General features: G+C 35.4%; 1 protein-coding gene across 1 annotated transcript; it reads left to right on the top strand.

Annotated features, from left to right (window-relative positions):
- Nucleotides 1–7,619: 7,619 nt before the first annotated feature.
- LOC108969526 (secretory carrier-associated membrane protein 1) lies at nucleotides 7,620–10,878 on the top strand. Its single transcript, XM_018934287.1, has 5 exons — nucleotides 7,620–7,946; nucleotides 8,654–8,855; nucleotides 10,069–10,198; nucleotides 10,264–10,519; nucleotides 10,589–10,878. Exons 1-5 carry the CDS (start codon nucleotides 7,701–7,703, stop codon nucleotides 10,739–10,741), a joined length of 987 nt encoding a protein of 328 aa, XP_018789832.1. The 5' UTR covers nucleotides 7,620–7,700; the 3' UTR covers nucleotides 10,742–10,878.
- Nucleotides 10,879–18,785: the final 7,907 nt, after the last annotated feature.

Genomic DNA, 18,785 nt, shown 5'->3' with positions numbered 1-18,785 from the left:
GCCTTCTCACTTTAGCTCGCCTTCGAACGGATGTTCTTAGGCTACCCAGCGGATACTTGGTCAAAGACCGGAAGTCGTGAGCTGCTTGAGTCATATGTAAAAGAATCGTTTCTGGCCATTCCCAAGTGAATGGCGATCAGAGACTTTCCTCACTGGCGTGAACTTCTACACATGACCCCATCCTCCAAACTAATTAGTATTCCATATATTGTAAGCAATAAGCAATGTGGAGTCTCCACAGGTAATAGGCACGGCAATGCCCCGTAAGGAACGGAGAGTAGAATTTTGAATGACTGTAATATACTTGCAAGCAGAAGAGAAAAGTATCAATAAACAATTTGTGATTTGATTTTATATTTCGTTTGGGTTTTGCAATACAGAAATTAATAGAAAATTAATATATTAAAAAAAAAATTGAAATGCTTACTTCTGTTTTAGACGGAGTATGGATATTAACAAAAATTAGAGAAAATAAAAAAACAATTCGGTCATATTCGGTGAGAGAAATAAACAGAAAGAGAGAGTCTCGTTTGACGTACAAACATTTATTTTTTTCAATATTTTCAATTAAATTTTGTATAAAACATTCGGCGACCGCCGACGTCCGCGATGTCGGCCAATGCGGCCAGAGAGCAGAGCTACCCTCCACGCAGGAACTCCTCTACGGGTTAGGAGACTCACTGGATCTGCCCTTCCTCGAACCCATATTATAATGACCGTCAATACGGATGCTGCAGCCTCAGCTGTCATAACGAGCAGGTTCACAGCGGAGAAACTGGGCGTACTGCTGATCCAAGAGCCTTGGGTCCACAGAGGAGAGGTTAAAGGCCTCAATGCGGAGTCAAATAAGGTAATCTGGGATCTGATAGCTGTGCAAGCCAAGCACTTCGAAGGTAAGGACTTCGTCTTGGCTTTAGCCTACTTCCCAGGGGAGCCATCTACGGCACCCCCGGAGGTGGTGGAAAGGCTGGAGCATTGCAGAAAGCACAGGCTCCCCCTTATCATAGGCTGTGACGCAAACACTCACCGCTTGGAATGGGAGTGTGGAGTCTCTTTTAGAGTACACAGTAGGTAACAACATAGTGATAGAGAATGTAGGGTGTGAACCCTACTAACTATAAGCAGAAGGGAGGTTTGGACCGGATTGGTATCGCAATGAAAAGTCTCGACGGAGCCCTCCTTGTCAGAGCACAGGATTATAAGGTTCACGCTAAAGGTAAAGGTCAGGCAACTCTCCCCTAGACGTAACCTTCGGAAGGCGAATTGGGACGCCTTCAGGGATATACTGAGTGAGGAATAAAGCAGGGGGGCCAGACTGATAATAGCGTTTCAGGTTCAGGACTGGAGATTAGGCTATTTGAGCTGAATGGGTCTGTTATTAACGCTTATCATGGCAGTTGCCCCCTAACACAGATGAAACCGTCCCTGATGGTCAAAGAAACTAGCAGACCTAAGGAAAAGTACGTAGCCTGTTTAACAAAAGGGAAACGTACGGGGGTCTGGGCAGAATACAGGAGCTATCTCACCTTAAACAATAAGGAGATTAGGTCTACAAAGAAGGCAGAAGCGGCTCGGCTGCATAAAGCTCTAGAGAGGGGCACAAAGGATGTAGAAATAGCAATTAAACGAAGTAATGGGACATTTACGACCAGCGCGTAGGACAGAGCCACGGAGCTTCTGCGGGCGCGCTTCCCGGAGACAGTTCGGGAAGAACTATAGCTAACAGCTATTTACGGCGAACTCGATCAGGTGGGCGATGGAGTCGTTAGAGAGATTCAAGTCTCCGGGAGCGGATGTCATCTTTCCGGCGCTGTTCTAACAGGGGGAGCAGTTTTTACTGCCTCACCTGATTCGGCTGCTGAAAGAGAGCCTCGCAATGGCGTAAATCCCCGAAGTATGGAGAACAGCGAAGGTGATCTTCGTATCCAAGAAAGACAACTCGTTGCCGAAATCTTTCAAGCCAATCAGCCTAACGTCTTTCCTACTAAAAACCATGTAGAAGATCGTGAACCAGGAAATAAGGATGAAAGCGCTGAAGAGATCACCGCTGCATGCGGCTCAGCATGCCTACAGAGCGGGCAGATCTACCAGTACTGCGCTGTACCAGCTAACCTCTGAGATAGAGAGTTCACTGGATCATGGGGAGGTGATGCTTTGCGCGTTCATGGACATCGATAGAGCCTTTGATAACACGTCTCACAAGACTGTAGTCAGGGCACTGGAGAAAAGGAATGTGGCAGCCGTACTGCGCACTAGGGTTGCTGAGCCCACTGTAGTAATAGAAGGATTCGTCTCGGCACAACAAGAGGCTGCCCACAGGGGGGTGTGTTGTCACCCCTGCTAGGGAGTCTAGTCGTAGACGACCTGCTAGCACTGCTAACGGACAATGGGATCCGCAGCCAAGGGTATGGGGACGATATTGTAATTATGGCCAAAGGCAAATATGAGGACACTCTCTGTAAAAATGACCTTGGTCAAGGAGACAAAAGCTTTAATGGTGTGCAATCGGCTGGCTGGTGGGGCTGTAAGCCAAGGATCGCTAGGTGGTTGTACACCATAACAGTGAGACCGATAATCACATATGGGGCGGTGGACTGGGCATCAATAGCGACGCAAGCTTCGGTTAAGACTAAGCTATTGAAGTTACAGTGGCTGGCATGTGTCTGCATGACTGGTGCAATGCGCGCCTGTCCAACGGCAGCACTGGAGGTTCTGCTTGAACTTACTCCGCTTCATTTGGTTATTGGTCAAGTAGCTAAATACCCTTCTGCAAGTAACGACTGAGGGGTGTGGAAAAGGCAAGGTAGTCTCGTCCCAGAGGATAGAAAAGGTAAGTGGCAATATACCATTGACACTAATCCTGAGAGACAGTGCTAAATTCTATAACATTGCTAGAATATTGCCCTAAATTTTCAAGTTGATCCGACGAATAGTTTCGGATATATAGCCTTGAGAACTTGTGCATTCGAGGCTGGATAGGCAATATGCGCCGTCTTTAAACACGTTTTTCTCGAAAATTGTTTTCAAAGTCGGTTGTCAAGATTTCTCGCGAACTATTCAACCGATCTTGATGAAATTTTACACAGGGTTTCGAGATATCATATACAAGGTCTTGAACGAAGAATTTTTTTTTAATTACAACTATTAAAAAAAATGTCGAGACTTTTTCATCGAAATTTGCATTTTTTTATAAAAATATCTGCTAAAAATCCAATTTTCATTTTTTTTCCTTCGTCCAATACCTAGTTTATTGTCTTTACTAAAACGCATATTGTTTTATTTTTATTTCGGATGATCCTGAAAGAAGTTCTGCTGATGCACCTTTTTTTCGAGGGACTGCGGGAAATGGCGTCGTAATGACTGCCATTTTGATATTTTTTTTTTTTAATTTTACAAAATGTTTATGAAATATGAGTCTTTTAAATGAAATAATTTCATTAAAGAAATTCCTTTTTTATACGTAAAAAAAAATTATTGAAAAAAGGCCGTTTTTTGCAAGAGGAAACCCATGTAACTCCTTAATGTCACTCTCAACAGTGAAGACGAATGGAACGACTTCAACCTCGAGCTGATGTTGAGGAACAGCACTTTGAGGTGGTACACCGATGGCTCGAAAATGTCGGAGGGAATCGGCGCAGGGATTGTGGGCACACGCACTAAGCTCTCCATACCCATGGGAGAGTTCCCGAGCATTTTCCAGGTAGAAGTTTTTGCGATAAGCCGGTGTTTAGAAATAAACTTCCATCGCAATAAGCGATTAGCCATTCTCAGCGATAGTCAACCGGCGCTAAAGGCGATCTACTCTTACGAGATCAAATCGCCGAAGAGCTCGCCCGCTCCGCAGCCTCCACCAAGATGGTAGGACCCGAACCCTTTACGGTGGTGGTTCCCCATAACATGAAGGAGCTGTTCCGCAAAGAAGAAGTAGCGGGCAAGGAGAAGCATTGGCAATAAACTCATGGCATGAGACATGCCAAGTTGCTAATGGGAGGATACAACTTGAGAAGGTTCAAAGTTGTTATAAACCTCCCCAGGAACAAGGTCAGGCTACTAGTCGTATGGTAAACCGACCACTCCAAGCTGAATAGGCATCCATCTTCTTACGCTAACTGCCGGTTCTGCGACAGGGAGCCTGAGACCCCGGAACACCTGCTGATCGACTGCATAGCAGTCTGTAGACGCAGGACTAAGGCCCTTGGAATGATGTATCCGGATAGGGATCGCATTGCCTCGCTAACACCCGGTAGTCTATTGGACTTCATTAATGTGCTGGGGCTAAGGGAGTCAGGAGCGGGCACAATAGACCAAAGGTCGCGGTGCATTCCTCATCTTCATTCCATTATTCGTCGTCTTCCAATTTCAAATTCAAAATGATGTATCTGTTAATCTTAAGCAAATGTCGTTTGACAAAATCGTCGTCCTCCATCTTCAAATTCAAACTTGATATAACATATGTATATAATAATTGCAAAATACAATCTGTGTGTTTTCGGACAGTTGCTTACGCTGGCTTAAGCCAGCTTATTCACATTATAGTTATGTAGGCCTTTAGAGTACCCTCAATAATAAAAAATGTAGGGTTTCTTTTTTACCAACCCCATTGCTCGAAGTTCGCTTTTTGAGTTCTATTTTATCCATTTCCATTTTAAAATTGTTTATCGTTAGTTCTTCGCTAGGTTTTGTATCTTACGATTTGATAAATAAAATAACATAGATGTACGGCTGATTTGATCCGAATTTTTCTCGGCCAAATGCCGTTACAGAGGTGATCTATTCCTGTTTGTAAAGGTAAGTTTTATGTTAAGTTTGTTATCATTAAAGCAAAATCTACCAGCTTGGAGTTCATGGCATGTGATCAAAAAAAAAAAAAAAGCACCTATCCCTCCGACATCTCTCGCTTTCTCGCTGCCCGGAACCTAAAACTTTGTCCCATTAAGTAAATAGATTCAAATCACCACGCATTGTAGACGACGAGCTCGAGTTGCTGCAAGAATCGAGAGAGACCTTTGCGCAGCTTCATTCTGGATTACTGTAGCACGTTAAACTCCTACTTATCCAGAATCGACACCGACATACCAAATATATGTCCAGCATGCAACGATACCCGCGTGACTCTAAGCACCTATTTGCATGCCCAGCTAAGGAGCCTTTCCCAATGCTGGCTAGATTTACTTGCTTTGCTCGGAGAACTGTGAAAACTGAATATAACTATACTAGAGCACATTAAACGAGACCAAAGCTTTATGTTCTGTTTGCCAGGGATTTTGACAAAACCCTTCAAGACGGAGGTAGCAGATTGCACAAACACATTGAAACATTTTCATCTGTTCCAAGTTACTAATGCCATTGTTACTAATGCAATTTTCGATTGAATTGCTTAGGATCCAGCTCTCAAGAAATGTAAAAACTTCTTATAGAAAAACGCTTAAGAAATGGTCAATAAAATTTTCCGGTAAAATTTTCTTGTGCTAGTATGCAGCTCTAAAGTAATCTAGTACTAATTTCCAATAAAATGTGTATTTGGCAATCCTCGTTTTGCGTCCAATTCTATGCACAAGCGCATGAAATTTTCGAGTGTCACCGTGAACCAGGTATCTTTCAAATGATAAGAGAACATGAAATAACAGAAAGGATATACAACCATAATTTACTTACAATAGGGTTATAAATAATCTGCATTGCGAAGATATGGGTGCTCTTATTGAATTATTTTTTAATGAATTCTCCAACAATTCGTGTTATACATTGAACAGCGCAAGAAGCTTTCGTAACGACTTCTGAAATTGCTCTTCGTCCCTGGCAGTCTTTCCCAAAGCGCTTTCAAATAGACCATGGTTCGGTCTATCTAAATATCGTTCGTCGTTGGCGTATTTGGCGTTTTATATATTTCATTTTTATTACTAGAATAAGAATTCGTAAAATATTTTCACTGCTGCTACTCGGCATCTTTCTTTCTTTTTAAATTTCGGGTTGGATTCGTTTTAGTATCTCCTTTTCACTGCATATTCCTCTTAAATGCGTGCAAGGTTTTTTTAAATTTATATAGCGCGGATAGCCAATGAATTAAACTTTGGTTTAAATGTAAATTTATTGTTAAATGTTAATTTGTTTTTTAGATATAAGTAAGCAAAAAACCTACATTTTCATATTTGGTCAAACAATGGCTCTCTTCTTTTGAAGTTTTTGTTGCACTGCTTGCAAAAAATTTTACCAATTTAACACACACACATTCTTTGAAATATATTTAATTGAATTAATGATAAATTATGAATTTTAAGTTGCAATTTTATGTACAATTTAATAAATAAAACAGCTTTCATTTACGTGTTATACTGTTCCTTGAAATGTAAGCAAAATTACTGAATATTAACTGTCAAACGACGAAGAAAATAAGCACAAAAGAAAGGCAGTAATAACCCAACGAATCAAAATGGTAGGTTTTATATACATTTGGGTTACTTTACATAGGACTCGTTTCGGATCCATGGTTGAAAGTATTAACAAATACGAAAAGGGGTGGGGTGGGGTGGTGGGGTCTGTCCTCAGGGCCACACTCAATTCAGGTTATACTATATATTTTAATAATGGAGTAATACGTTAGTATTATAGAAAAAATGTTGGTTTGGTTACTTCTGTATTAACGGTATATTGATTTCAATGGAATTCAAATTTTTATTATAGTATATTCGCGTGCCTTAATTAAAACCGGTGTGTTTTCGCTATTCGAAATTTTTAATATAATTAAATAAAATAACTTCTTTCAAAATTTATAATGATGTCAAATAACCAATCAGGTAAATATAATACGTTATTTAGCTCTCTGAAAAGTGGGCAATATATTACGTCCATATAACGAAATTTTGGAATAAAAAATCGCGCGATTTTTTAATCCAAATTTTCGCCTGCGGCGCTTTTCTGGGAGCTCTGAAATTTTCTTTCAAAACAGTATTATATAAAATAATATCTTTAATAATATTTTTTTCAAAGATGACGATATTCCCAATTTTATTATTTAGGGGGTCTTGTATAAATGGTTGGTTGGGTTATCTTGATACTTCAACTACTTGTATGCATTATTACCGACACATATACAATTTTTAATTTTCAGTGTTTTTATTATTTAAATTAAGTGGATTTCCACTTTAATTCATTGAAATAATAAAAATAATAAACATAGAGTCACTCTATGCGTAAAAATACATAAATTTTATAATAAGTAGCGAAAATTGTATGGAAAAACTAAGATTTTATACCATTTTCAGGAGGCTGCCCTAGAGCCCCCCGTGGTCCTAAGGGGGAAGGGTGCTATTATTCAAAAGCTCATTACCTTTCAAATGAGGGAGGTAGAAAGCCCCCAGCGAACTCCCCCTTTGCGCAAAACCTCTTCAAAAAGGGATACTAAAGCGAACATTCCCCTAAATTTCAATTACGAATCAGCTGATTGTTTTGACGGCGTTCTAAACGCTTATTTGGTCATACAAGCATTCAAAGTACGAAAAGGTAACGAAAGCAAGTAAAGCTAGACAGCATGGGGCCTGGACCTTAAGGTGTTACAAAAATTTCAATTCATATGTGTAACCCTATAATATTTGATAAATTCCGAAGTATTCCGTCATAGTATTTTAGTTATTGTAAAAAATTTTCATTGTTACTAATGGAAAATACGTAAAACATACACGAAACAATCATAGGTATTTGAAATGTCTGGTTTTGACGACCCTTTTGTTGAAAATCCTTTTGCCGATCCTGCTATACAACAGGCAACAAGAGTAACAACTACTGTTCAAAATTCATTGGAAGAATATAACCCATTTGACTCGGATGACGGTAAACATAAGTTGCAGATAAACTCTGGTAATAATGCAGCAGTCGTCCAGCCTTTATCGCAAAACGCCCCTCCTACTGCTGCAAGTACGAGTATTCAAATAACTACTGAGGAATTACAGGTATTTTTTTTTGTAATATTACAATTTTATTCTGGGCCGGTACATACATAAGTATATGTCAACATACATACATACGTTTCTTCAAATGCACATATTTGTAATGCCCTTTTTATTGTATATATACATGATGTCGATTTTTTCGAGCGTGTCAAAGCGTAGGCTGAATAGATACATATATGTACATATGTGCATCATCGATAACAAAACAATATTGCAAAGCTGGCTGATTAATCATTGTATTTTTAAGTTAGACACAATAAGTTTGCAACCTGATGCGGTATTGCAAGTTATTGAGCTATATACATATATTGATTTTATAATAGCAATAATTAATTGGATCGTATTTATTTGATAGTTCAGCTGAAACGGATCCAATAGTTGTATATTTACCTTCGAAGTAAACATGCATATTGGTTTTCATTTTTTTCTTTCTGTCAAGTTTCTTTAGTTCCATACAAAGAGTTTTCAATAAATCGCAATATTAAAATAAATTAATATGGGTTATCCTTTTCAAATTCATAAATACTTTCATTTTCAATACCAATAAGTTAATTTGTGTGCATTTTGCAGCCACTGAGATTGCAAGGATAGGTAATATCTGCTTGTAACTTATTGGGAATTGAAAGATTATATTATATTTTCTAGTTTCTATCCTACAAGTAGCAACTAAGATTATTTATAAACTATTTATGAAAAATTTCTTACAGCGCCGTCAAGAGGAATTAGATCGCAAAGCGGCTGAATTAGATAGAAGAGAACAGCAGCTCCAAGGGAATGTTCCTCAACTGAATAATTGGCCGCCATTACCGGATAATTTTTGTGTGAAGCCATGTTTTTATCAGGATTTCAACTTGGAGATTCCGCCAGAGTTTCAGAAACTAGTAAAACACTTGTACTACACATGGATGTGTAAGTAAAATTTCTACTTTTATAAAATTTATTTGTAGTGGTTTTATGGAATCGTATAGTCGGAATCAAAAAAAAGCATTAGATGGTTGAAGGAGAAAATGTTACAACTTTGAAGTCATATGTTGTATGACGAAGTTAGGCCAAATTGATTGTTGCAAATGTCTTTTTAAATATGTTTTGACTATTTTGTACCTTAAACAGCTTCACAATTAATTTTATACTAATTAATTATAGATAGCAATTATCTGGTAATGCACTTGTAAGCAAAAAATAATTTATATTAAACTGAAATGAAGCAACTGGTATCATTTAGCTCGAATGACATAGACAAATTGAGTCAAAAACGTTAATAAATTAGTTAAAACGCAAGCTCATTTAAAAACGAACGAATATCGAAGCGATTTATTCATTTATTGCATAGTTTTTGAATAAAAAAAAGTTATTAAATAATAATTAGTTATTTGGGTGATTTGTCAAATATGTCAAAAAAATTTAAAATTTAATGCTTTATATGATAATCGTTATATTTTGCTTTTTATTTTACGTTTACAAAATAATAGTAACATGATAACTTTTATTTATTGCCCACAGAATTGTTTTAAATGCAATAAGAAAACTAACTGCGGAACTATTATTCTGTGACAAAAATAACTAATAGTTATCAAGTAAATCTTATTTTGCAATTTTACATAATTTTTAACAAAATCAAATGCTTCACAGAAGTTTACTCGCCCATATAAAATTTAATATTACGTTACATTACATTAAAAACGGCAAATGATCTAGTAGATTAATTTAATTTATAGCCATTTAAGATATTATTTTTACTTGTTGGCAACTTTGAATGAAAAATCTAAACTAACCCTCTTTTTAAATTTTGTCCCATGAATAAATACTAGCACTATTGACTTTAATATTGTTTTACAGACGCAAATCCAAACAGATTCTGTAATAACATTTAAAATCGGAATTGGGTTGCAAGAACTATCGTTGTTACAAAAGTATGAAAAAATACAACGAATAATTCGAAAAGAATAAAAATTATTACAGTTAATACAAATATATATTAAAATTAAGTTTTTATTGGAAATACAAGTATTTCAAAATTGTAGACTATACCTAGTAAACAAAAAGACTACAAATAAACAATTTATTAGTACCCTAATTTTTAATAAGAGTAAATAGATATAATTGCATTTTGTTTTATTTTCAGTTTACACCATGACTATGGTACTCAATATAATTGGTGGATTAATAATTCTATTTTACTCTGGGAAAATTACCACCTTTGGTTTAGCTTTATTTTACGCAATGCTTTCTACTCCTGCATCTTACATTTGTTGGTAAGTAAATGAGTTGATTGATATTAAGTAATAACTGAAAAATAACACTAAATTTTTGATCATAGGTTTCGACCGGCTTATAAAGCTTTCCGAAATGATTCCAGCTTTAATTTCATGGTATTTTTTTTTGTATATTTTTTTCAAACTGTGCTTACAGTTTTTCAAGCTGTCGGTCTTCCCGACACGGGGTATTGCGGATTTTATATTGCTATTTCGCAATTTGAAGGGACAGCATCGGGTATCATTGTTGGACTGCTTTTGCTTTGCATAGCTTTTTGTTTTGCAATAACCGCAGCTGCAAATATAATGATGATGACGAAGGTACTTTATAATGTGCAATTGAATTTGAAAAATACCTTTAGTACGAAATTTTTTTGTTTATTCCTCTAGATTCATTCAATCTACCGTAGCACTGGGGCCAGTATGGCTAAAGCGCAGCAAGAATTCGCAACAGAATTTATGAGAAATCAGCACATACAACAAGCTGCTTCTTCGGCCGTGAATACCGCAATAAATTCACAGATTAACAACAGTAGATACTAAATTACCATGTTCACATAGCTCTACGATAATAAGGCAAGGGTTTTCATTGCTCTTTAAATGTTTAAAATTCCTTGTAATGTAAGCTACATTATCAGTATATGTTATATAAATAAACGCTTGTAAAATACCCAGCGAAATTTTGTCTTTTTGGTGGTTATACCTACCGCACACATAAATTGTAGCGAAATTACAGAATACATGTTTAATGTACATAATTGTAAAACTTTGTGCGAAGCAAATAAGTAAAACTATGTATTAATATATATTTTACGACTTTTTGAAAAACTATATGGTTTAATGAAAAATTCTATAATTCTAAGTCTCTCTAATTACATTTTTTTTGGAGTATGGGGATTCGAGATAAAGAAGTTATACTGTATATCATGTGTTTCTATGCTTTTGTGGGACGTGAAACATTACAATGAAAAAAGTGAAAATATATTGGAAACGTGATTCGAAACAGAGGTCATAGGCGGATGTTTTCAGAGGTTGCCGAAGGAAAAATTTACGCTTACAACTATTTTCAAAAACAATCTGATCAACCCAACTCTTTGGTATTACTATTTTCAATTATTTTGAGTCTAAGTTTCAATGGTGTTGCTAATCTAAAAAATGAGGATTTGGCAGATAATTAAAAAGCTGAAAAATTAAAAAAAAATTTAACAATTTTATTTAGTTATTGGTCACAAAAAGATGAATCATTATTATAATAGAAATTAGTTTTTATTTGTAATACGATGACAAAAATGTTGGGGCCAAAATTGATGGGCTGCGTATATAACCACCATCCTGATCACTCAAATGCATTCGAACTTTTACTCTAATACAAGTACTTTTGATAGCATAGTCAATCCCACTGACGTAAATCGAAAGTTAGACAGCTTTTTTCTCGATTTTTTTTTTTACGGTTTGAGTTGAAAACTAAAATGCAGTTGAATGTCAACTACATCAAAACTCGACCAACAACGTATGCGCTGATTTAAATTCAATGGAGATTAAGTTAAAACAATCCATTGACCCGAAACCATTCCTGGGCCCGAATACTTGTATATCCAAACATACCAGTAGGTGGACATAGGAGTGGTGTTGGCTTAATGGAATTAAGGTTATGGACGTATCAGCTCAACCTTCTGGCCCCAACCCCACTGAAAACCTTTGTGTTAGCATAAAGAAAACTATTTAGAAACTAATCAACAAAAAAAAAATTAGTAACGAGCTGTGGTCCGTAGTGAAGGGTTCATGGCAGACTAGTTATGGCTATGACTAAAAAAAAAAATGAAGGTATTGACAGAAATTCATGCATCATTTAAAATTACTTATTTTATGCACTACAATTTTATTGCTTCCCTTAATTTTATATAAGAAGACGTACATATGTACTATACTGCAAGGGAACAACTAAATTCTTTTAGTTGCAATGCAACAGGAAGGAAACTCTTTTTAGAGTACTGGTACCCACTACAATTTCATTGGTCGCAGTTGTACATATGTATGTACATGCATAATATAAATTGCTTATATAAATTGCATTTATGTATACCGAAATGTGGAATACAATACAATCGTGTATTTCTCAAAATAGCAAGAATGAAAAAAAAACGCAACTTCCGTTGCACCTAAATTATAACACAAATAAAAAAAACTATAGGAGAACTTGATTATGCTTGGTCAGTTTTTATGGCAGCTGTATGCTATGGTAGTTCAATTTCGCCAGTTCCGACAAAGGAGCAACTTCTTGAGGAGAAAAGAACGTGTGTAGAATTTCAGATCGATATATCGATATTTCAAAAATTGAGGAACCAGTTCGCGTATATATAGACAAATGGACATGGCGACGTTTTCTTCTGGGTGCTACAAATTTCTTAACTTAACTTAATATACCATGTGAAGGGTAAACGATCCCAGTGAATTAGCATAGGGGAAGTAATAGATTCATTACAATAAACAAAAATAATTAATACTCATAAACGAGATTACTTTGCTTGATTTAATGGCTTTAGCAAAGCCCACCTTTAGATAATTCACAAACTTTCCTTCAGGTTGACTTTATATAAAATATATATCTTCTTGCTGCTGTTCCCATTCAGTAGACTGGAAAAAAATGAATTCCTTTATTAATTCGTTATGCCTTGTTTTCATTCCTTTACTTATTTTTTGTGAAAACAGGGAAATGTATATTCTTAGTGGTAAAAACTAATATTAATATTTCAGCAATATATTTTTGAATATGATAATAGCTGTTATAATTTTCAATTATATAGATAACTGTAATACTTTCCATAAAATTAAACATCTACAGATAGTGAAGTTCGAGAATATATTTCCAATTTATCCATGGGAAATGACCAACAGTAAAAACATAACGATAACTGGAGTTTATTTAATTCTGATATCCACTAAAACAGACCATTTTCACATAAAAATTTTCAGCTAATTTTTTCTTCAAGATATCGCTGATGTGTAAACTCTGAAGCTTGGGGATAAAACCTCGTTATTGATTAACTTATATTTGTAAAACGAATTCCTTCAAATTAATTGAAAAGTCAGGCCTTTCATGTATATGGCGTTACTAGAATTAAATACAAATGATTTTTGTTTATCCCTATCCTTTTATATTGGACAATCGAAAAAACATGGCTCCATTATTTCACTCCGACATCCAATTGACAGTCATTCGAGTGGACTGCATACAATGAACACCAACAGTCAGATGTCAGGGTATAACCTGCCGGTATTTTGCGATGCGCGTGGAATAATTTTGATTGACTATCTTGAAAAAGGAAAAACCATCAACAGCGACTACTTAAAGCGTTGTTGGACTATTTGAAGAACGATATCAACGAAAAGCGGACGCATTTGAAGAAAAAGAAAGTGTTGTTTCCTAAAGACAGAGAAGCGTGTTACAAATCAGTGAAATCGATGGCAAAAGTACATGAATTGAGCTTCAAATTGTTCCCGTATCCACCGTATTCTTCAGATCTGACTCACAGCGACTTTTTCCTTTACTCAGATCCCAAAAGAATGAAGAGGTGATCGCCGAAACTGACGACAAGGAAGAGCTATGTAAGTTCGAGTGTATCCCAATATTTTGTGCTTTTGCAACTTGCAAATATCAAATACCGGGAAATTACTTCAGGTCCTGGAAAAGCTTTGTATTATTAAATGTTACGGAACATTCTATAATTCGTGAATAAATTACTATAAAATATTACGTTTTATTGTATTATATTGGAGGATTGATAAAATACTCATTAATAAAATGCTCATAGGGATTCAACAAGGTACCTTACCTACAATCACAAATCATGTGAATTAAAGTCAACCGGATGCAGAGAACGTAAGTTATAGAGAAGGTTCAACTGCAGACAGACGGGCTATTAGTGGATTTCACCACTATCGACTCGAAAGTAGAAATTTTAACAGAGATGAGGAAACAGAGCTAAACATTCAATGAAAATTACGTTCAGAAATATACATTGCTATTACAGACGTATGTATGTATATCATATCAATTGATATGAATATCATTTTGCGAATTTTTATGACTTCATGTAAAACTATGTATTAACATTATAATTAAATTATGAAATTATCAAAACATTATTTGTAATTGTAAAGCCACTTCTGAAATATTTCTTATGTTTGATAATTTAATATAATTTCATATACATATACACGATAATATAAGAGTTATGTGGATACTACATACATACATATGACACTATCATAATATGCTAAAAATACTTTATTTCAATGTCATGTATATACATATGTATGTATGAATGTACATAAGCACAGTTMAATTTTTCAAGATACTATCAATTATCAGTAAAGAATATGCGTGCGCTGCTCTATAAATAAATATATATGTACGTGCATATATGCGTATGACATTCCCACACAAATAATGCATACGCAAACCTACATATCGTCATAAGAAATGCAATATAATGTAACATCATTTTTCGTAGGTTTACAGGAGAAACACCATATAAAAAGAAAACCACTTGAGATATTGAAACAAAATTTTCAAATCTGAATCAACATGAAACTATAATAATATTTTAGGTAAAAAATAAAGAAAAAATAAAGCAAATTTTATAGTAGGTGGCTTACGTTGTTTTGAATTTTCATTTCTGAAACGAAATAATGTATGCTAATTAATGCCGTTAAGGTAGCAGTAGACTTACTGCTCCGGTGTGTAGCATCCTTCGGAGAAGTGACCATTCACTCAGATAGAAGAACGGCGATACTAGCCTTGAACTCATTAGCAGAGTGCCTAACCAAAAACACAATCAATAGCATCGAGTGTGATACGACTGGTATGGATGCGAGGCCACAGCGAAATCGTAGGAAACTGTAAAGCTAATGAGCTAGCAAGAAAAGTCAACCTAGAACCTCTATCGGTAGAATGGAAGCTGATCGGTGCTCCCGTATCCTCTTGTGTTCTACTATTGAATAGCTGTGCCTCGCGGAAGCTTGGCACACCTCTATTGGCGTCCAGGTAGTAAGGTGGGAGTCCTATCAAACGCCATCTGCAGAAGCTCTCGTTTGGGAGGTCAAAACTTACACTTGGGAGCGCATATCTTCAGACATCTAAACGAGCTGGCGGGAAAGGAAATTAAACGCCTGTGAAAATTTGTATTGTCAACTAAGCGTTTTGCTAATTTATAGTTCGAACACAGGAGTTCTTCTTTTCTATGGAATAACAAAGGACCACAACTTGCGGTCTTTGATCAGCCAATTAGCCTATCCTAACCAAAGCACATTGAACATAACCAATAAAAATAAACATAAACAAGAAATCAATGCTAACTTTGTGATATAAGGAAAACAAATACTCTGTTATTTTACATGAATGATGATAGGTTATTTTGCTTGACGTTATTTGACATTTTAGGTGACGATATGTACATATCAGGGTACACATATAAATATCGTCTCACACATCATCACAAGTCAATATGGCAACCAAATTGCCGACGTCAAAATTTATGGTAATTTACACACTAACAAAATTTTCATTAATGAACGCTAGTGCACATTCAATGTATGCAAGCTCATACATTAACATATAACTAAAACCGCTTCTGTTGACGTTTAACAAATTTGTGACGTTTACGAATATAAAATTTTTAAATAGAAAACATATCTGCTTTTAAAAGTTTCTATTAATTATAAACTCCACCAAACATAAAAAAATTCAAAAGGAAAAAAAAACAGGTATTCAAACTGACTAGAACCACTAGAACCTAAATACATTTTAAATGAGATAAAAATTTTAATTATACATGCACTAATGTGCATTTAAAGAAAAAATCGGTAATTTTTTTCTGTTTTTTTTCTATACAACACTTGGGCGTCTTAATACATTTAACTCATTTTGCTCAACATTCTTGCATTGAGCCCATTCCAACGCCCTTGTCTGCACATTTGTATCCTCATCATCCTGTATAGTCAACCCAAAGAAAAAATTACTTGTCTTGTTATTGAAACAATTTTAAAAGTCGACAAACCTGAGGATTTAGTTCATTAAGCAGATCAACTGCAAGCTTCATTTGTTGCTTAATGTCTGAGTTCATATTTTCTTTCAGTATGTTTAACGGAATATCTTCCTCCGGATTTGTCAAATTTTCCTTGAAATACTTTGCCAGCATTATGTAGTGCAATTTTATTGTATTGATTGCGTTCTGGTCAATTGGTTGGATATTGGTATAGGGGTAACATTTGAAGAAAAAAAAACTTTTTCACCATTTGACTTGGACGAAATGGAGCATAAAAAATTGACTCGTGGTTTTTCAGTTTTTATGCCCGAAACAGTCTTTTCGGCACTTGATACGTGAGACTTTTCTTTCGAAAGTTTCCCAAACAATCCAGATGCATCAGCATTGTATAGCTGATCATGGGATAGACCCATTTCTTAAATTTTTTGTTTCAGTTTGACTTTAAGTAGTTCGACAAGTGAAGCTTTTGAAGATAGCTTTTCCTCAGTTATTTTAAGCAAACGAACTCCAATTTTTTTTTAAATCTCTGCAAGCATCCATCACTTGCAACTTTAGTTTTTTCTTTGAGGGCCAATGTATTTACCTGATAATTACTTTCTCTATTTTCGGCAACTCTGATGGTATTAATGTGTTTCTTTTTCCTGGACCGGAAAATGTGTTATTAACACTGTCGAAAATCGTAAACGAGCGTTGACGTTTTCTTGAGTGCACTGTTCATATTTATGCTGGTTTGTGAAGCTATTACAGCGACAAGGGCAGCACCCTTTGATAAAACGTGAGCTTCGGTCATTGATTGTTCGTGACAGCGTACATGTTCACATACAAATTTACAAACATTATGCGTATCTAGTCTAGTATAGTCTTTGTTTACATGTTTACATAATTGCATATGTTAATATTATATGTGCGACCGCTTGGTCTTTTAACATGTTATCAAAACTTTTAATGGCGTACAAATATATATTTCTTATCAATCCTACATTAATTAAATATTTACATGTGCTTTGATATAAAATATATATAAATTATATGCAGAGGCTGTTAGGTGACCGATTGCATACCACTGCATACCATATGATCTTATATATATTTTGCTATTTCATCTTATTTGCCTAGTATTCAAGGTTAAGCATTAAAAGTCATTCACCTCAATGCAGTTAATAATTGTATTTGCATTGTGTTTGCTTGCGTTTGCTTTGTACACTTTTGGTAACGCTACGTTTCATGTACTACGTATGCAAATTAATTTTCCTGCGTGGGAAGTATTGAAAAAAAAAAAAGTGTTTCCGTTCCGCTAGGCGTGGTAGAAATGAAACACAACGTGTTGGTTTGAGTCGATACTCCGGTGTTCGCTGATTACCCTCTGAGTACCTTCTGATCTTTATTAGTCAATTCACTTATATTTATATGCTTACAATTCTATATGTAACGGTTTATTACTAAAGATGAGCTTTGAGTTTCTAATTATTCTCATTTTCAAAACAAATAATGGAATATTGAATTATGCTTAACTAAAACAAATGAAGTATTCATTTCTTATTAATTAAAGTATTCTGCTGACCAAGTTGAAAACGACCACTTGTGTGTAATCAGACTGGCATCGCGAAATGTGAAAAATGGAAATAATTAATTTCCAATAAAAAGAAAAAATTTTTTTTTGTGATATTGTAAAGAGGTAACATATTTGTGTTTTTAGTGGTCAGCCATCAATTCATTCTTACGATTTTCTTAAGATTTAACATTGGAAAAACGCAATTATAAAAAAGAAAAAAAAGAAGACATCAAAGCTAAATGGAAGTCTGAGTTTAATATTAACCAAAAAAGAATTATCCTAAGGGCTCCCAGGTCGATAAGTTGTGTTATGAGTGGGCAAAAACATCCCTCTTTAAGGTCCAATAATAAAATCCAAGGCAAAAGAAATAGCAGAACACATACATAGCACACACAACATTTTCCGTCTCAGATGGATGGCTTCAGAAGTGGCGAACTAGGCATAACGTCGCATTTAAATGCATATCGGGTGAAGCTTCTGATGTTACTCCAGAAGATGTAAAGCAATTCAGGGAAAAACTCCTTCCTTTGCTGAGTCAGTACAGACCTGAAGATTTGTACAACTTATCATTATGTTTTGCGTCAATATGGTTGGAAAGAAGAAAAGCTATTAGTGATTGGAAAAGCTGCCCGCCCGAGAGATTATAAAAACACACACAAATAGCCGATTTACCAGTCGATTGGACATCGAACAAAAAGGAGTGGATGACAACAGAGTGGTAACGACAACTTGACACATAATGAAATCTCGCAACAGGAATATTCTTTTATTTTTAGATAATGCTGCCTCTCATCCCAGAGATATCTCCATGATAAACATAACTTTAGAGTTTCTACCTCCTAATACAACATCCATATGCCAGCCCTTGTATCAGGGCAAAAGATATAAAATTTTGAAGTCATATACAGAGACTTCATTATAAAAGATATACTATCAAATTTCGATACCGCTAAATCCGCATCAGAATTATCAAAAAAAAAAAAAAAGA

Source organism: Bactrocera latifrons, unplaced genomic scaffold (genome assembly GCF_001853355.1).
Source record: "Bactrocera latifrons isolate USDA-ARS-PBARC rearing strain unplaced genomic scaffold, ASM185335v1 scaffold_256, whole genome shotgun sequence".
Classification (NCBI taxonomy): domain Eukaryota; kingdom Metazoa; phylum Arthropoda; class Insecta; order Diptera; family Tephritidae; genus Bactrocera; species Bactrocera latifrons.
Note: the sequence above shows the minus strand (reverse complement) of the source record. Positions and strands in the feature narration are given on the sequence as shown.